The 22,365-nt window shown below is 34.8% G+C and overlaps 2 protein-coding genes across 2 annotated transcripts; one reads left to right on the top strand and one right to left on the bottom strand.

Moving 5' to 3' along the window:
- The first annotated feature begins 4,423 nt into the window (after positions 1–4,423).
- On the top strand, positions 4,424–19,941 carry LOC126745760 (all trans-polyprenyl-diphosphate synthase PDSS2-like). The gene is made up of 5 exons (XM_050453745.1): positions 4,424–4,834; positions 11,405–11,517; positions 11,583–11,996; positions 19,332–19,508; positions 19,567–19,941. Exons 1-5 carry the CDS (start codon positions 4,575–4,577, stop codon positions 19,803–19,805), a joined length of 1,203 nt encoding a protein of 400 aa, XP_050309702.1. The 5' UTR covers positions 4,424–4,574; the 3' UTR covers positions 19,806–19,941.
- Positions 12,668–14,276, bottom strand: LOC126745761 (tigger transposable element-derived protein 4-like). Its single transcript, XM_050453746.1, has one exon. The coding sequence runs from the start codon at positions 13,990–13,992 to the stop codon at positions 13,090–13,092; it is 903 nt and encodes a 300-aa protein (XP_050309703.1). The 5' UTR covers positions 13,993–14,276; the 3' UTR covers positions 12,668–13,089.
- Positions 19,942–22,365: the final 2,424 nt, after the last annotated feature.

Below are 22,365 nucleotides of genomic sequence, written 5' to 3' on the forward strand. Positions count from 1 at the left end.
CATTATTCCATTGTACACGATTTCAGCATCTTGCATTGTAAGCAAGTTCAGTATACATTTTTTTTTGCAGCTATAACAAAAACATTATTGCTGTAGAACATAAAACAAAAAAAAACATATTAATACATACTTGCACGGATATAAATGGGAAGTCGGTTGAACTACATGGGCCCTATAGTTTGTGTATTCCTCATTTTTCACTCTCGATTGCTTTATTTTTTCACACTGGTACTCTACTTGTTTCACACCCTACCTTCTTTTTTTCGGATTCGTTGCAACACTTTCGTCGATATCACTACCACTAGACATTTTATTCAATAGATTTTTTAAAAGGTAAAGTGATTATAAGTTTATAAAAAATAATAAACGCAAGCCGGCCTGTTTACTTTTATAATACTGACCACTGCTTGACGTTTTCGATAGAAGCAACTGCGTAGGTGGGGATATCGCGCGCGCATTCATTTGAGACTAACTTGAGAGTAACACCATAACTCCTGCACTTAAGGGGTTTCTCAAATGAATAGCAGAAGTCCATATTTATTTGGAACTAGGGTTGGCTGATCCAACAAATTTTGCGGATCAGTTCCTAATCGATCGAGCGAAAACAAATACCTGTTCCATGGATCAGTTCCAAGTTTGAGTCCGAACTGAATCTAAATATGCATATACCTACTACGGGATTATACACTAATGGCTACGATTATAAACTAATGGATATACTGATATACTATTCATAAATCCAATATGCGTTCAAGAGTTATTTAGCAATCGTACTAAAATGATCGATATACTTATTAGTCTTATAAAAATACACAAATAAGTACGTGGGAAAAAACACAAAATATTAAGCCTCATATAATGATTTTTTTTTAAATATCCTATAGATGTTGTTTTCAAAATATCGAAAAACACAGTTAATAATTACGCACTTTTATTTTTGATATTCATAGAATACTTCTTTCCGTTTTTCCTGCCTTTTTATTAAAATTAATTTAAATTAATTTTATTAGAATGAATACTAATTCTTTAAAATATTTAGTTTGTGTTTCATGTAATTATAATTTAAAACAACATTACAATGAAATAAAAGAAAGATCAAAGTTTCTAGTCACATTTAAGATCTAAAATAAGGCAAAAAAAAATCGGACTAGGAAAACAGAAAAAAAAACGATTCCAGTTCATCCGTCTATCATTTTGATAGTTCTCTCACGCATATAACCTGCACCACCCGGACCACAGATGTAAATAGTACAGATGTAAATAGAGTGTACAAATGTAAATAGCTCCGCACTAGTGCGCCCACAGATGTGGCCGGTCTCGGAATACAATAATAACCTAAACACCACAGACGCCACGTTCCATCGATCAGTTTCTTTCGCTAGACCGTATTAATAATAGTTCTCAAACCAGTCCGGACTCGAACTTGGACTTATCATATGTTTTCTAGTGGATCAGTTGCTCCATGGTTTCAACTGTAAAGATCAGTAAGATCAAAGATCAGTTCCGCGGAATCAGTTCCAGTATTGGCTAGCCATCCCTATTTGGAACGTTAGTTATATGGAAACAAGCGGGGTTTCTCTGTGAATCGATGCGTCTAGACCCTCAAGTTATAATAATACTAAAATGTCATTTTCGCCAAAATATGGACTTACGGGGTTTCTCAAACGACCGATTCGAATGTTTTTAAACCTAGGATCTAAAATTGTAGATGCTGCGAGCAAAAAACATTTTTCTGTTGACCCAAATCTTTTTTCAAATTTTTCCAATTTCTTGGTAATATTGGAGTTTGTTCGATATATTTGATATTGTGATTCCAAAAATTAACTTCTTCAAGTTCAACAGCATTCAACATATTTGGAGTATTCACATTGAATAAAATATTATTTCCAATAAGAGAAGCTAGCTTCAAAAGTCTTTCGAGCATATAATGCATGAGCATATAATGTTGATCTGGTTCTAACATCTAAAAATGGTTTAAAAAAAAACCTTCCAGAACACCTTTATCTTTCTGAACTTTTCGAAGTTCATTACTTGCATGAATACTCCATTTGAACCAAAAAACAATTGTCCAAACTTTTTTAATAAGTTCAACTATACTCTATTTCAGAAGTGTATAGAGCAATAAACTGGGGAATTCCGTTCTGTTTGGCTACATTTCGTGGTAGTTCATAGGCGCAGGTACTTATAATATTTATGAATTTAATTTTCACGGATTAAATGCCTTTATTTTGAAAGAGATTAAATACTAAATAAATACTTTTAATCCTTTTGTATAGGTACCTATCTTTTAACGCTTTGTAACATGCAAAAATGGGGTCAGGTAATATATACAGACTATAAATACTTTTAAATCATATTTTAAACGTTAGTAGTCACTGCTACGCTGTAGTGTAATCACAATATTATTATCCCAATATTTAAAAAATGGAGGTATTCAGTCCAACGAAAAGATGTACTAAAAATTCTCCACTATCGCTGAGTGAAAAAGTTATTATTTTAAATGTACATGATTGCATAAAACACGATTACCCTAGTTTTACTGTGCAAGAAATTGTTGAAAAATGTTCTCGAATGAGTGGAATTGGAAAGTCCACCATTTTCAAATTGTTGCGGGAAAGAAAAGTAGCAGGTCAAGTGGAATCTCCCAAGCAAAAGCCAGGACGACCTACAAAAGTCCTTGATGAAAATGCTAAATGTATAATTCGAAGAAAAGTTCACTCTTTTTATTTTAAAAAGGAAATACCCACCCTAGACAAAATTTTAATGGAGCTTGGCCGAGATGACAGTATTCCGTTGATAAGTAGAAAACTTTTATGGAAAACTTTAAAAAATATGGATTTTGCCTGGGAAAAGCATAACCGCAAAGCACTTTTACTGGAGAGCGACGAAATTGTTTGTTGGAGACGACAATACTTGAGAAGTATCAAGCAGTACCGCAGGGAGCAAAAGAAAGTTTTTTATCTTGATGAGACGTGGATTAACGAAGGTTATATAGTCCAAAAAATGTGGCAAGACAAAAATATAACCAGTGCTCGCCAAGCTTTCATAGAAGGCCTATCTACGGGTATTAAAGTACCTTCGGGAAAAGGAAAAAGACTTATAATCACACATATTGGAAGCGAAGAGGGATTTTTAAAAGAAGGTCTGCTAACCTTTGAGTCGACTCGCACAGGAGATTACCATGAAGACATGAACTCAGATGTTTTCGAGGACTATTTTGGTGAAATGATAAAATTTCTTCCGGCTAATTCGGTGGTGGTTATGGATAACGCAAGCTATCATTCACGGCGAATAGAGAAGACGCCAACTTCAAGTTGGAGAAAGCAAGAAATTATCGATTGGCTGACTGCAAAAGGTATTGCGTTTGAAGCAAATTTGATAAAAAAAGAACTGCTGGCAATAGCAAACTTACACAAAACTCGTTTCATGAAATACGCCGTGGAAGATATAGCCGAAAAATATAATATAACTGTACTGCGCTTACCGCCATATCATTGCGAACTAAATCCTATAGAACTGATATGGGCGCAGGTAAAAGGATTTGTAGCAAGACAAAACACGACTTTTAAAATGAAAGATGTTAAGCTACTGTTTGATCAAGCCATTACGGAAGCGACACCAGAGAATTGGCGAAAAGCAGTCCAGCATGTAATTAAGCAAGAGGACAAAATGTGGGATCTTGACAACCTCATCGATCAGACAGTCGATCCTTTAATTATAATGTCAAGAGGTGATGACAGTTCGTCAGATGACGAAGAAGACTACAATCTATTATAATTTAAAATTGTTATACACTGTTCAAAAAGTGCCAGATCCAAAAGTGACATTTTCAACTGTTTTACTCTACATATTATGTTCAATAAATTTGTGAAAAAAATATATTATTCCATTTAAACAAAAGTAACTTTCTAAAATAAAATAGCATTTAAGTACATTAATTATAAGGTAAAAAACAAGTCCCAGTTGCACGCCTTTGGCGAACCGTTTTCAATGTTTATCAGTGGGTAACAATGGGCAAAACTCATAAATTGACCCAAAACCGGGTGGCACTACCTGCAATCAACGAAAAGAAAGAATTTTACATTGAAACTAATACCCAACTAAGGTAGTGGCATAAAATATTGGTGGATCACCAGGTACCACTTTTGCATACCTAATGAGGTTTTATTGCTCTACACACTTCTGAAATAGAGTATAATTTTTCAGTATTTTTAATTGAATGTTTATATACAATTTTAACTTAATGAGCAAAATGTTTACTTTGTAAATTCATTTTATCTGCTATAAAATGAATGGTTACACCCATAAAGCTTTTTATTTGCATATCAGCTGTCCATATATCTGATGTAGAAGAGAAGTATTTTAAGTTTTGTATTATATTTTTAAAACTGCCTGAAAGACGACATCGATGTTATCGCACATCCCTAAAGCGCAGTCACTCCGTCATTACCATTACATAATATAAACATAACCTATTATTTGGCATTAATTAACAAAAAAAAAATAAAACTAAGATAGTAAAAAACTTACAATTATAAAGAAATTTTGTTGAAATCAAACCACACCGAACCGATATGTTAATACCCAAATACTTACGTTTATCAATCAAAACAACAGCCCTTCCCAACTTATCATACTCGACAATTCGGACATTTATCACAAAATCAAAAGAAGAAACCGTTTGCAAGAAAGCTGTCGATGAAGCCGAAAAAGTAGTCGGCTATCCCACGTCCTTCTTGAGTCTGAGGTGGTTGCTTAATGATGAAGTTGCAAATGTGGCCAATCACATAAGGAAACTGATTGGAACTGACCATCCATTACTGGCAACAGCAAGGTAAAAATCTGAGTTAATTACAAGAAAAAAAATACTAATGCCCATCTGTGACTCACAGGCTTATTTCGTTTCTATAATATTTATTTATATACCAAACATTGTCTAAGGAAATTCCTAATAATAAGACAACTTATGCCTGACGGACCAAGAAGTAATTATACAAAAGAGACAAAACAAACTTAAAAATATATACTTTAGATAACTTAGCTTAACAAAATATAAAAACTAAACAGTCTATAAAAATTGAGATGATTCAAAAACAACTAAAATCCCAAGCTCACGACTCCGGAGCAAAACTTCGGATGCTTATAAGGTCATAATCATTGGAGTAATTTTGTTTTTAAATATTGTTATAGTGCTACTAAACTGGTCAATATCATTATTGCTGTATAAAATATTAAACCATGAGCAAGCTAGATATACAGGTCCATTTGTTGCTAAGTTAGAAGGTCTATTTTCTAAATAAAAGCGAAGGTAACAAAAAAAGCTTAGGTCCCTTAAAGGATGAGGTGCATCAATTTTATAGTTGCATAGTTTAAGTAAAAAAGCATATACACCTACAACTACAGGGCACATATTTGAGTCTGTCTATAAGGACATTATAGTTGAGGAACCACACCATTGCTACATAAAATAATTTAGACTTAATTAGCCTACTATCCAAACATTTAAATTTTTTTGTTGACCTGATTATGAAACCACAACTGTTCAAGAAAGATTAACAACTTCATCAATATATTGGTTAAATATGAATTTTTTGTCAGTTATGACTCGTAGAGCCCTGATAGAGTTGACATGTTGTAGGAGAGTATCATATATTTACTTATAATTGTACTTTATTTCATTGTGAATACTTAGGATTAACATACATTAGCAATTTTTAATATTCAGAGGTAGTTTATTTATTGTATGGCAGTGTCTTAAAGCAACAAGATCTCTTTGCAATAGAACACAATCCTCATTAGTTTTTATGATGTGAAATATTTTTAAGTCATCTGCAAATAAAAGACACTCATAAAGACACAGACATAACAGTATAATACATAGTAGTGATATAATTGACAAATATAGAAAAGATCAAAGATTGCTTCCTTGAGGGGCACCTCTAGGTGTTGGTTTTGCTGGGACATCAACATTCAACAAACTGGGAATAATCTTTTAGATAAGAGACAAAGAGCTGTATAAGGCCATGATGAAAGCCCATAGATATAATTTTTTGAATGATATGGCCATGGTCCAATCTATCAAGGATCTTTGAAAAATGCATATACATGATCCAATTATTTCCCATGTCCCATATATTTGTATATGCTTTGTGCTGTCAATTGACAAATTCTAGAATCTCAGAAAACTACATATGTCAGAACCATCTTGAAGCTGTGTTAGTCTTGGCATGAGAATGTATAATATATTATTAGAATTGAAGTGAGAAAAAGAATCTTCATTGGCTATTTTCGATTAGACCTTTGAAAAAGGCTATTTTTGCAGCATCCCCAAATGTTCATCCCTCTTTAACTTCATGAATATTTGAATGGGAATAAATGGATATTTGAAAGATAAGATATTTGAAAATAAACTTAAATTTATGATATGGATTTTTGTAAAAAAACTTCAGTTATGTGTTGGTATCACACTCTTACTTTTGCTGCATTACCAAGTTTTTATGGATATATGATGCATATGGATAATGAAATATGAATGAAGAATTTTAAGTCTCTATATCTCTATTTCGATTGATATAGTTTTCTAATTAGAATTGCATAGTTCTTACTTGCAAGTATTTTGTTGAAATGCAATGTGATTATTTGAAGAAAGGTGCCAATTAATATGCTTCAAATGTTCATACAGATGGCAGTATGTTTGAATTAATAATATTATGATAAGGACTAGAAAAATGCTTAATAATGATTATATATGTCAAAAAATGGTTTTAAACCTCAACCAGCTTCATTCCAAAATATTAAAATTTTCCTCTTTTGATCTTCAGAGCGTGAACTAACATCCATTAAATAACATTATTAGTTAAGAAGCACTTCATTTTATTTACTTTGTTGTATATAACAGTTTTCTTGATTAATTTTTAGAAGTGATATTGAGCATTTTCCAAAACTTTGATGTCGACATATTCTCTGAGGTTGTTAAAACATGTTCCCTTTATGTTTGGTATGGTAATTGCTTAGCAATATTATCACCTTAAATGTGAAAGAGTTTAAAATACAATTTTTTAAAATCCAGTTCACAAAGCCTGACTGTTTTTATTAAGTCTCCATAATAATTACCAATTTTTTATTTTGGGATAGGTAATTCATTAATTCTGGATTATTCCAAGGTGTATTTTGAGTTAGTAGGAGATTTTGATTCTTAATTTCCTCATCATAAGTTCCTTGCGTCTAATTCTTCATTGAACTTACCTTGTTTACATCTAATGGCAGCCACACGCATACAGTTTCTCCTTAAGGCAAAACTGTGCAGTTTGGTCTTAAGGCTTGCCTTCAAATGCGGATGCCCAACACACACGGACTGAAATTTTACGTCAGTTCATTTCGGCAACTATGGCATCTACCGACGATGATGCTCTGGCGTTAATTGGTTGGCTTATGGTGAAAAAGTGGGCCAAAACTCGTGAAAAAAGCATAATCAAGGAAGTGTCTGGGCAAAAGGATGGCTAATGAAGAGAAACAAATACTCCCATATAAATCTCCTTTCCGAGTTAAAGGTTTGTCATAAAGATTGGCACAATTATTTGAGAATGGACGAGCAAAGCTATTTAAATTTATTATCATTGGTTACCCCTTTGATTAAAAAAAAAGATACAGTAATGCGACGAGCCATTTCCCCCCATGAAAGGTTTACAGCGACCTTGAGGTTTTTGGCTACTGGCAGAACGTACGAAGACCTCAAGTATTCAACGATAATTTCTCCTTAGGCACTTGGTTACATAATACCAGAAACGTGCAGAGCTATATATCAAGCCCGCCACAGGGATTTCTTAAAGGTAAGAAAGAACAATATATTACATATTATGAAGCTTTCATTTGTCAACATTAAACTTATTTAATAGCTATGTTTTTTTTACAATCGTTACAATTATTAATGTTCTCCGCAAAATTCGAGAAAAATGATCCTACGCTTTGATGGTCTTCTGATAAATTATTATTTATGCCTGATGATTGACGATGGTTATTTTGTACACGTCCTAGGTCGGGGCTGAGCGAACTCGAATAACTTAACGGACTTTCTTGACATACTGATAAGGGTTGCAGATTAGTGTCTGGATGATAGTAGCAGTCAAATTGACGTCGAATTGGCATATTTGTAGCCTCATCAACAAGTTTATGCGTCCTAGTTAACTGACCCATTTCGGCTTGAAACAAAGTATCATCCACTATTTTTTCAGCTATGAGCATTTGCTATTTTAGAAGCCCTTGTAATTTTATAGCAATGGCCTTTGCAATAACGTGAAACCGGTCTTCTTCAAGTCGTGGCCTTTTGAAGTGATCTTTTACTGATTGCAATACCTCATTTTCCAAAACTTGTTGTTGTGATGTTTGAATCCTTCCTTTCATTTGTAACTGAGAGCGAGGTGTCGGTGCAGAACTTCCTGCGACTGGTTCAGATGATGTTTCTTCATAATTAGCAGAAGTACTTTGGGTTTGCACTGTTTTGGAATGATTCGCTTCGCGATAATTCCTTCCTAAAACAATTAAGGAAACACGTTTAACAATCGTACACTGTTTTTCGTGAGTTTAATGGAAACACGCATGCATATCTCCTCAATTATTGGGACCTTAAACAATTGCCGTTATTTTTGTCTCAAAAGGTGCCACCTCGCAATTATCTTAACCAACGTATGGTTAACATATTATAATGATAATATTGTTCCATACATTATTATAGTTTGTTTTTATTATTTCAGTTCCCTCAGACTGAAGAAGAGTGGAAAAATATTGCAAATGATTTCGAAATAAAATGGAATTTTCCACACTGCGTTGGAGCTATGGATGGGAAACATATAACTATTATACCGCCTGCTGGCAGCGGCTCCGAATTCTATAAATACAAAGGAAGGATTTCAGATGGCGGTGTTTTGAAGAATACCAAATTTTTCGAAAAACTTTCCAATAATCGTCTTCCTATACCTCCAGCAGGTACAATTAGGAACTCAAATATAACTACGCCATATGTGTTTATAGCGGAAGATGCTTTTCCTTTGAGAAAAGATATGATGAAATCTTTTAGGCAAGCTGACCTTATTTCACGGGCTCGGAGAATATATAACTATCGCTTGTCGCGAGCGAGACGCATTGTCGAAATTTATTTGGAATTTTGGTTGCAAGATTCCGAATATTTCACAGGGCAATCAATGTGAAACCCAAAAACATTGAAGATGTGGTAATGGCCTGCTGTGTCCTGCATAATTATTTAACGAAAACTCGACCCAGCTGTTATGCCCCTTCGGAATGTTTCGACAGCGAAACTGCACATGAAGGTACAACTACTTCAGGATATGAGGCAAATAATGTATATGTATATGGCTTAAACCTAAACAATCCAGGAGACATGGCTCGTGCGGCAAAAAAAGTGAGAGAAGATTTTATGAACTATTTTGCTAATGAAGGCCAAGTACCGTGGCAACTTAATTTCATTTAAAACTCTATAGGCATGTGCTGTGTGTTATTTAGTTAGATGCAATAAATAATTGCATTGTGGTGTATAAAGTAGGGTGATGTACACAATATCGAAATACCTACTTACCTATAAGTATTCTATCGAAAGACATATGGATTTTTTTGATAGAATGTAGGTATATAAGTATTTCGATATTGTGAACATCACACCTTAAAGTCAGTAATTAGCGTAATATATGATTCTCAAAATATGACCCTGATTTATGAACCCTTTTTTTGAAAAACTTACCTGGGTGTTAATATCATCGTTGATATCATCATTATCGCTGTCTAAATTTGAGCGGTTAGTTCGAGCAATATCTTGATCACCTAGTAAACTAAATAAAAATACAATTTAGTAAGCATTTAACCAGAGAAACTATGTCGGTCGGTAGCGAGCTAAATAATAGTAATACTAATGCAGAAAAAGCTTACCTTAACATCCGAAAGTACCACAGCTTCGGCTTGTATACGTCGTCACTTGACGCTCCTGACTTCAAAGAGTCTTTAAGTTTTTTATTTTTCTTTCTATAGGCACTTCTCAGGTTATTTATTTTTTTGATCACAGCATCTTTTGTAGCATTCGGCTCAATTTTTTTAAATTTCTCTGCATATCCCGCTTTTTTTTATTTCTGTCGTATTCCTTGCACTTTGTTTGCCAAAGATTCGCTTTCATATATTTTAATAAAATCTTCTACAAATTGACGGCTCATAGTTTTGTAATCACGCACGGTATTAATCTAGCAAAAACTAATCATATACTGATAAATTACCCTACGATACAACCACACATGCCGAGTTTGGCCTGTTCAGACAAGTCTGCGCAGTTATTCACGATGGTTTTTCGATCAGGATTTTGTGGACTGTACAGTCCGTCGGCAGCCTCAAGGTTTTCACCACAAACGTTGAGGAAAAGCCTTGAGTTTGGCTTGAACTGCGCAGTCCAAACCTTGAGGAAAAACTGTATGTGTGTGGCTGCATTAAGTCATTTCTTTGGTTTAACTCTTAACTGTAAAGCAAATGCCTTTTCCACATCAGACTGAACTTAACTGTTTTGTTTGGTTTTTATTTGTAATGGCTAATGGTATTATTTTGAAGTGCCTTTATGGGAACGTTGGATGATAAACATTCCTTAATGTATTCATTATGTGTTCTTTTAAAAAATGCAGAACATGCGAAAGATAGTTATTAGAGAGATTTAAAGAATGTGTTTTAGTGAAGTGGTAAAGCTATTTTCCTTTAGTGAAGAACATAAACATCAATTTTCACGTATATTTAGTTTAATAACTTGTGCATATTTATTTATACAACTGGCCACATAGACACTGGCGAAATCATAGTGAAATAATAATTTTTGCAACATTTAAGAATTAAATTATTTTGGCAACTTTCCATTGCGTAGTAACCGTAAAGTTAACACTATTGTAGTGCAGTTCAACATTCTGTTTTAACGGAAATGCCCCTATAGATAGATGAGGGTTAAGCACTACCAGTATTCTATTTTCCGTAACAGTTAATCCTATCCTGAGAATTCTCAGCACTGATAAATAAGAAGACTATTCTTTTTGGTTTTTGACTGTAAATTATTGATGACAGCCGAATTCTAATCACAGTATAAAAAATTACACTAAATAGCAGTAAAGAACAGGCAGAAAAAAACATACTATAAAAACACGTTAAATTTGCTACTTCTCTTCCTTTTTTCAATTCCCTTTTTACGAATGCACATTTTTTATTTTCATTGTACTGTTCCTTAAACGATCGATATTTTGGTTAATTAAAACTTTTTGATCATTTTACTCTTTTTATATCTTAAATTGTTATTGATATAATAATCTTATTCTAGACATCATATTCATATTAGTTGCAATATATATGATCTAACTGATGGATTCCTTTCCAGAAATTTAATATTAGGAGGTCAAACACCATCATGGGGTCTAATAGTCTTATTAATGTCAAAAGCCGGAGGACTCGGTAAAGATTTTTCAGATATGGATAAGGATGTCACTGCAGGTAATAATTATGTTAAAGGCTTGCTCAGTCCACCATTATTGAAGTATTTTTTACATCATTTCTAGGAATTTTACATAGCCAAAGAGTACTTGCCGAAGTTACAGAAATGGTCAGAACCAGCAACATATTGCACAATAGCATATTAAATATTTACACGAAGGACTTACAAGAGTTCTCAGATCTAAACTTTGGAAACACCCTCAGTTTATTAACTGGGGACTATTTACTCAGTAATAGCTTCAAAGAATTAGCAGGCCTGAGGAACCAAGAAGTTAACGAATTAGTCTCTATGTCTCTAAGAGATATGGTGGAAGCTGAATTTATTGAACCTAGAGATAGGCAAGGCAGACCCTTACCTGCCAAACCATTAGAAGTTAAAAATGAAGTTGACATTCCATGTGAATATGGATCGGCCCCTTTTAAGATCAAAGAAGTCCTTGGCAATGCAAAAGCTGAGTGGACTTTAAGAAACTTACTCAGTGAGTACCAGCTTACAATTATATCCTTAATTTTTGTATTTATATTATACAGAGTGTTATATGTTTTTTTGATATCCTCTCTAAAAATAAAAGAAATAAAAAAATTGCTATACGAAAATAATCGTTAAATATATATAATGTAAAATATATAAAACACCATCCAAAGTAACTAGACATTTTGGTACTATTGTAAAATGCAGATTTTAAAAAGTGATTCATTTTAAACTATGTGAAAAAAGGAAAAATTTTACAGTAGGGTTTTTGTAAATTTTGTAATAGAGATGGTGATTACTAACAATCAAACTTTTTAAAATTAGTGAATACAGTGAACTCCGGTTATAACGTACCCTCTAGGGTGAATAAAATTAGTAGTTATAACTAACTATCTAAGGTAGTGGCATAAAATATTGGTGGATCACCAGGTACCACTTTTGCATACCTAATGAGGTTTTATTGCTCTACACACTTCTGAAATAGAGTATAGAGGCTTGTAAAATTATATCATCAGATCCGTAATCAGTATATTGTAAGAAATTCGTAACAGTTTTAATTGCACAAAGTGCTTCACAATAACTTGGAATGGGTTCGTTCACTGGTCCATCATCATCGCCCCTTTCGTTATCGGAACTTAAATCATTCGTTGAACAGTTTGATTCTATAACTTCGGCAATAATATCGCAATCCGTTAAGGTCTCCGTTGCTACCAGATTATTGTCGATGGTCGTAAAATTATCTAGTTCAGGAAGATATTTTTCTACAGTACGTCTTGGCAGTGATTTTGCAACCAATAACTTAGCGGAATATCCCAGTCATCATCATCATCATCAACACTTTTATATTTCTCGTACCACTGATTCAGAGGCAAGTCATCATCTGAATCAAACTCCTCGATCGATTTCACTAGACCACCATGTCGAAAGCAGTTTTGAATCGTTTTTTGTGAAACCTCATTCCAAGATTTCGCAATTATTTTTATCGAGTCTAGAATTGTTAGATTGAACGTTTCCTCACTATCCAATGCTTGAATTAGGCGATACATAAAATATCTACGATAATAGGTTTTCAGGCATTTTATTAGGCCTCGATCCATTGGTTATATGACAGAAGTGCAATTGGGAGGCAAAAATTCTAATCTGATATTTGTCAGATCTACATTCTTTGGATGAGCTGCACAATTGTCCACTAGAAGCAATATTTTTCTTTTTTGACGTCTTAGTTTTTCATACCACTCTTTCAAATAATTAATAAAAATGTCTGAAGTCATCCATGCGCGTCTATTCGATTTATAAATAACAGGCAGGTTTTTAATATTTTTCATGCACTTCGGTCGTTTGTATTTACCAATGACAAGAAGTTTAAATTTTTTACTACCTGTCGTATCTGCACAAACCCAAACGGTGTATCTTAGCTTTGATTGTTTGCCTCCCACACACTTTTCTCCTCTAAATTTTAGTGTACGGTCTGGAGTCATCTTGTAAAATAGTCCGGTCTCATCCCCATTAAAAATATCTTCATAGCTGTAATTTTGTGCAATACCTGGCCATTTCTCGGTTAACCAGTTCACCACAGCTTCCCTGCTAACATCTCCTGCTTCACCGGACACTTTGCCGACATTGATGTTGTGACGAACTTTAAAACGCTCGAGCCAACCCGTAGAGCACTTAAAATCTCCACCGTGTAATCCCTTAAATAAATCTTCCGCTTTTGCTTTTAAAAGTGGTCCACTTATAGGAATATTTTCGGTTCTTCTCACCTCAAACCATCGAATAAGAGCTTGATCCACATCTGGGCGTACGGGATTCCTAATTTTCTTAATTCTTTGCGATTTATTTTCACTTTCTTGCTTGATTTTTTCACGATTGCTCCAAATTGTAGAAACTGTTGTTTTTGCCATATTTTTCCTTCTCGCATTTTCCGATTTGTTAATGCCACTTTCAATACTTTTAATGATGTCTATTTTTTCTTTCAAATTTATAGCTCTGCGCTTATCCGTCATTTAACCAAAAAAACTACTAAAACTCGCACTCGCACAATAACACGCAATGTTCAATCTAAAACTACCGGTCATCTCATTTTGCATGTTCTATAAAAATTCTCAGAGTCGAGAACTGTAAATCCCCGGCGGCCTCGGTGCCGGGAAAATTACTCTGCTTATAACGTACCTTTGTACGTTACAACCCGAAAATTACTGTCAATCGGGCAAAAATATTGAACGTTATAGCCGGAGTTAAAATTTTAGTACGTTATATCCAGTAAAATGACAAGACTATTTGGGCGGGTTCCGAATTATAAGTACGTAATAACCGGAAGTACGTTACATCCCATGTACGTTATGGACGGAGTACACTGTATAGAGAAACTTATTTATCTACTCCTCCCTAATACAGCCATACTGGCACGCAATAATAAAATTATATAAAATAGTTTTGAAACAAATTTGTCACATTTTCTGAGCATCCCGTTATTCTCATTGTAACAATAATTCGTAAAATTATAAATTGTATAATTTATCCTCAAATATTTATAAAGCATTAATTTTTGCAGTCAGTATTCTTTTTTAGGCAATAAATTGATAGTTTTACATCAAGTAGGTATTGAATTATCAGTGGATAATTGGGGATTGAAATGAAACGACACGCGGTTCAGATAAGATCGTGACAACTACTACTTTATTTTTAATACTGACAGTTTATATTACAAGCGGTTAGGCAACACGACATGCTGAATACGGCACTTTACTCAAGCTACCAGTAGATGGTGTTAATAGGTTTAGATATCTAATATTAACACTCCCACTTATCTAAACCAATTAATCACAACTTAATCTAAGTTCACTGTAAACATCTAACAACCTAAGCCTAATTCTGTCGTAAACCTAGCATGCTTTACAGAACATAATGCTTTTGTTAAGACATCCGCCAGCATTTCATCCGTAGATAATTAATTTAACTCTACAAAACCATTTGCAATTAATTCTCGGACAAAATGGTAACGAACGTCTATATGTTTAGAACGCTTGTGACATATAGGGTTCAAAGCTAATTTTTGTGCACTTTGGTTATCATTAAATACACTTATGCACAAAAACTTATCGAGAATTTCAGATAACAAATTCCTAAAAAATACAGCTTCTTTAGAAGCTTCTGTAATAGCCATATACTCGGCTTCAGTACTACTTAATGCCACCGTTTTTTGCTTGTTACACTCCCATGAAATAGCCCCACCAGGCAACATAAACACAAATCCTGTATATGACCGCCTATCTATTTCATTACTTGCAAAATCTGCATCAACATATCCCTTTAAGTCATAATTGCTATCTCTTTTATAAGCTAAACAATATCCCTTGGTCCCCTGCAAATACCTAAGTAACCTCTTAGCACACTTCCAATGTTGTTCGGTATAGCAATTATTGAACTGACTCAAAAAATTGACAGCAAATGTAATATCTGGCCTTGTTAATACTGAAATATACATAAGACTACCCAAGAGATGTTGATAAGGCAGTTCCTTTTGACAAACACTAGGATCTGGCTTATCAAAGCAAAGTCCCTTTTCCATGGGTGTATTTACTGGCTTACAATCGCCCATATTAAACCTATCTAGAACCTGATTTATATACTGTTCTTGGTCTAATAAGATTTCACTTTTGTCATCATTTATTCTAACCCTCATGCCTAAACATTGTTTAACCTGGCCTAAATCCTTGATTTTAAATTTTCTAGATAAATGACCCCTGACAAAATTGATTTCATCTTTACAGTTAGAAAATAAAAAAAAATCATCAACGTATACCGCAATGATTGTAATGAAATTACCTATACGTTTTATAAATAAACATGACTCATTATCACATTTTTTATACTCTAAACCTACAAGTACAAGTTCAACTTCTTTATACCATACACGAGCAGATTGTTTCAAGCCATAAATAGCACGATTTAATTTTAACACACTCTTTTCATTTGTGCTGATTTTACTATCAAAACACTCTGGTATTTCCATGAAAACCTCTTCTTCCAGTTTGCCATTTAAAAAGGCTGTGACAACATCCAAATGGATTATTTCAAACTGAAATTGCACAGACAGTGCTAGTAACAACCTTAAAGTTGAATGTTTTACTACTGGGGAGAAGGTTTCATCGAAATCTATACCCTGTTTTTGACTAAATCCCTTGGCAACTAATCTAGCTCTGTAAGTCACATTATCATTATCATTACTATACTTAGTTTTAAAGACCCACTTACACTTCACTGGTGTATGTCCCTCCGGTATGTCCACAATGTCCCATGCGCAGTTCTCACTAAAGCTGTCCATTTCCCTGGTCATAGCTTGTAACCACTTGCTGCGGTTAGGACTGGAAAGAGCCTCCTGGACCGTCACTGGATCTCCCACTGGAACTGAACTCTCTGGCCTCCCTGTAAAGTAGCTGACAAAGTCATCCCATGTCCTTGCCTTTCTGCGCCTTTCAGATTTCCGAACAGCCTCCTCCGCAGCAGGAACATCCTGATCTGGGGTGTAGCTCGGATCACTCTCATCACATACCTCGTCCTCAGTCTCCCACTCAGACAGCACAGGTGTTTCAAGTGTAGAGCTGGTCTCCTCCTGAATCTGGATACGAGCACCATTCAAATTCTTTTCCATGATATGGACATCTCGGCTTGTACATATTTGCCTTGTAGTAGGGTTATACAACCTATAGCCCTTTGTAGTATCAGAAAATCCCACCAATACCAGCTTCTCTGATTTTCTGTCCCACTTCACCCTCTTTTCCTTAGGAATATGTGTCATGGCTGTACTGCCAAACACTCTGACATGACTTAGGTTGGGTTTCTTACTATAAAACATTTCATAAGGCGTTTTAGGTAAGTTACTTACCATAGATCTGTTTCTAAGATAGCAGGCTGTGTTGACAGCCTCTGCCCAAAAATTCTTTTGAAGATCAGCCTCGTAAAGAAGACACCTAGCCTTCTCAACCAATGTCCTGTTTAGTCGCTCGGAGAGCCCATTCTGCTGGGGTGTGTACGGGTTTGTGGTTTGGTGTACTATTCCTTGCCTCTTCAGATACCTCTGGAATTCACCACCAATGTATTCGCCACCATTGTCGGTACGCAACACCTTCACCTTCCGGTCCAGCTGTTTCTCAACTAAACATTGAAACTCCAACTTCTCGAAGGTTTCATCCTTCGTCTTAAGAAAATACACAAACGACATACGGGTATGATCATCCTGCATGGTCAAGAAATACCTCGAGCCTCCTATAGATGGTGTCTCCATCGGCCCCGCCAAATCACTGTGGATGACATCTAGCGCCCCTGTAGCTCTGGTACCTTTATGGCTAAAAGGTTGTCTGGACTGCTTACCCTCGCAGCACACCACACAGTTCTGCCTGTCAATCTCCACCCGACCAGGATAATCAATGCCATCAACTAGACCTTCCTTCATCTTGTTTAAAAAGGTTGAATTTATATGTCTGAGCCTCCTATGCCAAATTTCACCACTGGTGACTTGTCCAGCAAAACCATCTCCTGGATATGTAGTGTCTAGTTTGTAAACCCCATTACTTAAAAATGCTTTAGCCACAAGAACATTCCTACTGTTGAAAATCCTGCAACAATCCTGCCCAAAATCAACATGATTGCCCCTTGCTATTAACTGGCTGACTGAAATTAAGTTTGTTGTTAATTCAGGTACATACTGAACATCTTTTACCTCAATTTCAACAGTATTACTGCACACATTTGTGTAAATATTCACATCACCACAGCTGTGCACCGGCAGCTTCGTACTGTTAGCCACAACAATTTCTTTCAGGAATGGAGCTCTTGTATTCTCAAGCCAATCTTGCCTACACGTAAGGTGTACACTAGCACCTGAATCTAAGTACCATTCTATGTTGTTATACTGGGCACTCAAAAACACAACATTGAACGCACTTTTAATTTGATTTGGACTGTCCTTTTTCGTTTTTTGAGCAACTTGTGGGCATTTCGACATGTAATGTCCCGCTTTTTTGCACCGGTAACAGATTACTTCACTTAAATCCCGTTTTTTAACAGAATTTGTGCTTTCACAACTTTCCTTGGGTTTATTTTTGTTTTTATTTACATTCTGTTGACGTTTGTGAAACCCAGCGCTCCCTATAAAAGCACCAGCTGACGAGGAAGTCGCGAATATGCTGCCATCTGGCTGCATATCGAGCAACTTTGTCTTAATGGCATCGACGGTAATATCGATCCCGCTATGCTCCAGCGCCATCACCATCGGAGCGAAATGTTCAGGCAACCCTGCCAACATTAAACTGCCTATTAGCTCGGAATCCAACTTGAGCCCCGTACGACCAAGTTTCTGGGACGTTTCGATAACTTGGTTCACGTATTCTTCCATGGAGCTACAGTTTTCCAATCGCAACGAAATTAAACTTCGAAGAAGTCCAATCTTTCTCGTAAAGCCCTTGTTTTCATAGAGATCTTTTATTTTATCCCACACATCTTTTGCTGTAGTCGCCTCTTTAACATGGACGTATAAAGAAGGATCAATGGACAAAACAATCTTGGCCTTGCACTTAGCCACTTGCACGGAATCGGTCTCGGTTCCAGCTATGCAATTACTTAGGCTTTCTAAAACTAGGAAATTTTCCATCGCGAAGCACCATTCTTCGTAGTTTTCGCGGCCATGAAGCTTCGAAATTGACGACAAATAGTTGTTTGCTGCCATCTTGAAAACTGCGACACTGCAAAACCGCGGTGAACAAGACCCGGCGCGACGCTTTTCCGGCACAACTATACTGTTTTTCGACCAAAACTAGCCGTTTTCTGCATGAAAACTGAACAAACTCGCGTAACTTCGTTATTTTATCGCCCTGGGCCCATAACCTATTGAATTATCAGTGGATAATTGGGGATTGAAATGAAACGACACGCGGTTCAGATAAGATCGTGACAACTACTACTTTATTTTTAATACTGACAGTTTATATTACAAGCGGTTAGGCAACACGACATGCTGAATACGGCACTTTACTCAAGCTACCAGTAGATGGTGTTAATAGGTTTAGATATCTAATATTAACAGTAGGAACATTTGATCCATGCGTTTACTTTTTTTTTTAATTGTCTTTAGAATTAGATTGCACTTTATAATATCAAATTGGATAATTTATTAACTGGAAATTTTATATACCATTTATATTATTTACACTTGTAATCCTGGGCGAACAACTCTAAAAACTCCAACTTGCTGTTACATCTAGGTTAATTTTCCTATTAAATCTCTCCTAAGGGCTCCTTCATTAGGAGATATTTTCATTAGGAAGTACTAGATTTTGTATTTTAGGCAGTGGAAGCTTATTAGCGAAAAGTTGTCAAGCAGCCTTAAAACTAGCAAATCACCCAGAAGATTTCCAAAAGTTGGGATATTTGTTTGGAAGAAATACTGCACTAGCTTGGCAAGCCCATTACGAGTTACAGCATTTTTACCAACAAAAAGCTGGTCCATTCAGTCTAGTATCAGGTGAACATCCAAAACTTGTTTCACATATATAATTCTTTTAACATATTATTTCTTTTAGCCCCTGTAATGTTCCACTTGCAACACGATCCTAGCTTTTATGAGGAAATCCTAAAGGGTTCTAAAAATGTAATGGATTGTGACTTCATAAAAATTCAAAAAGTAGTAAGAAACGGCCCTGGAATTCAAATGACTGAAGATATGAAGCAGGAATTCGTTGAGAAGTGTATAGATGTGTTGGATAATTTTAGGAATACTGACGCCAAAGTAGCTTTGACCAATATTTTGAGGATTATGTAAAAATTGTTTGGTGGGGTGATCAAAGAAACCAAAGAGCAACGGCATTTGGATAAATGCGTTGGATTCGTTTGTTCCTAAGCCAGTATAGGATAAATCAAACTGTGATGTGTCTTTATAAATAAAAGTTTCAAAGGTGTTTTCGTATATTTATTGTTCTATTGTAAAATTGTCAACGATCAAATTGAGGACTGTGCAAAATTTAGAGAAATGGATAAACAGGTTCTTCTATCTTATTTTATCTTGTTTTTATCGTTTTTAATTTTAATATTTATAGGTATTAAAGTTAGGTAGGATATTAAAAAGAAGAAACGAGCTCAGAGATTAATAGATTAAACCTCAGCTCCTAGGTATGTATAAAAAAAATCTACTATACCTCAAGTAAATTATTGTATTTAAAACTTATTGAACTTTAATTAAATTAAGTATATCGAAAGGTATCATTAAAGATTTGACTTCTTTTAAATACGTGAAAATAAGATTTTCTTTTCAATTTTTGAGCGTGTGAGATAGTATTTTCTAAATTGATTTTTGCTATAAGTGATGTAATACCCAATAAAATAAGTAACTCATTGTTCTTATGAGTTTCATAGGAGTTTCAGCTGCCTCTGATAAAAGTGCCTTTACTGGGGTTGATTTCATATATCCTGAGGCCGTTTTTAGTGCTTGATACTGTGTTTTGTCTATTTTGTTCTAGTTTGCCTTTGTTGTTTTATATATGCATATTGTTCCATATTCCAAGTGATTTCTGACAAGTGTCTTGTATAGCAATATTTTGTGGGTTTGCTCCCCACCATATTCTAGTTAAATTCTTCATCACATTGATGCCTCTTTGTGCTTTGGCTATGCAGTTGTCTATGCATGTTGTCCATTTCATATTGCCGTCAAGAGTGATGCCTAAGTATTTGTAATCTGTTACCCAGTCTATTTCTCATTAGTTTAGTTGGAATTTGGCCGATAGGTTTGTGTATCTTCTTTTAGTGAAAATCATTGCTTTCGTTTTCTGTGGTGTTCCTCTATTGTCCTATTTAACTTTGATTGCAGCTGCCTTAACGTTGTGTTTATATTATGTCTTTGATTAATATTCCTGTATCGTCCACGAATTGCAGCAGGGTATTGTTGTTTTGATTAAGTGATCTAACTTTCTAAGGTAGGTGTTGAGCATCGAGCTTTATGGTGCACTTTGCGGAATTCCTTGACTAGTTTATCTTGGCCTTACTAATTCTCCCGTTGCTGGGTCGTTTATGTACAGTGCTTTCATTTCATAACGATCCACCCTTAATAACTTTCTTAAAAAAAAAAAACGTCAAATTAGATATACAGGGGGACGTTTAATTATGCATTTACTGAAGTTCTGTCAATCACCTCCAGCTAACCTCACTTTAATATGTCAAATGGGAACCACCATCGTGTGATACATCATAGTAAGCAGCGTAAAATTCTCTATTCAACGGTACCAAAAAAAATGAAATCGGTAAATGTGTAAGCAAATAGTTAGGGAAAATGTCTAGAAATAATGAATATTTTATTTACGCCAAACTTTGGTATTTTAAATGAATACTTTTAGTGTGGTACCTACATCATTTTGAAATTCTTACATTTTTCAAAAAAAAAATACAAGCAATTTGGAAGTTAAAATGTGTGGTAACAAACAGTACATTTAGTTCAAGCAAATTATTTATTTTTTTAAGTAAAGAATGTGTACCGTTATTTGCGAGAAAAAAGAGTGTTTCAAATTTTTTGCAAAAATCTTTGCAGTCTTATAAGTTTGTATGTGTATTTATTTCACTTATATTTTTTCTGAAACCTACCTAATAGGTACAAAAAAAACACTGCAATACCTTACATTTTTAAGGCGTTTAAAAAGCAGGCGATTTATTATTGTTAAAACTGTCAGTTTGACGCGTGCAATTTTTCAATTTTAGTTAAAACAGTGAGTTAATAAAATGGTGTATACGCTAGCCGAAAGAATAGAAATAATTTTCCTTTATGGGGCTCAAGATCGGTGTGCTCGCAGAACCGCGAGAGCATTTAATGAAAGGTATCAAGATAAAAACGTGAGCCATAAATACGTATTAGAATTGATACGAAAATTTCAAGAGACGGGATCGATTTGCAATAAGAAAAAATATGAAAATAGAGTTGTCGATGAAGCATGCCAAGTTGAAGTACTAGGACAATTTGCTATGGATCCAACTTTGTCTATACCAAAGGCCGCAAAACTAACAAATATTTCCACTGGTTCCGTACATAAAGTTTAAAAAAAAAATAAGTTCTTTCCTTATAAAATTCATATTCTTCATGAACTCGGAGAAGATGATTTTGATAGGAGAATTCAATTTTGTGAAGTGATGTGCCAGCGAATTGACGACGATCCCCATTTATTGAAGAACATTTGCTTCAGTGACGAATCGACCTTTTTTTTAAATGGCTTGGTGAACAGACATAACTGTAGATACTGGGATAATGAAAATCCGCATGTTTTTCGGGAAGGCCATACCCAATATCCCCAAAAAATTAATGTTTGGGCAGGAATTTATGGGAATGAAATAATCGGGCCATT

This window comes from Anthonomus grandis, chromosome 16, assembly GCF_022605725.1.
Source record: "Anthonomus grandis grandis chromosome 16, icAntGran1.3, whole genome shotgun sequence".
Lineage (NCBI taxonomy): Eukaryota > Metazoa > Arthropoda > Insecta > Coleoptera > Curculionidae > Anthonomus > Anthonomus grandis.

Excerpts from the sequence above, each read along its gene's own strand:
- LOC126745760 (XM_050453745.1), top strand. The coding sequence starts at position 4,575 with ATGTTAATACCCAAATACTTACGTTTATCAATCAAAACAACAGCCCTT. Across the intron at positions 4,835-11,404 it reads CCATTACTGGCAACAGCAAG|AAATTTAATATTAGGAGGTC; the intron begins GTAAAAATCTGA and ends ATTCCTTTCCAG. Across the intron at positions 19,509-19,566 it reads TCCATTCAGTCTAGTATCAG|CCCCTGTAATGTTCCACTTG; the intron begins GTGAACATCCAA and ends TATTTCTTTTAG.
- LOC126745761 (XM_050453746.1), bottom strand. The coding sequence starts at position 13,992 with ATGACGGATAAGCGCAGAGCTATAAATTTGAAAGAAAAAATAGACATC.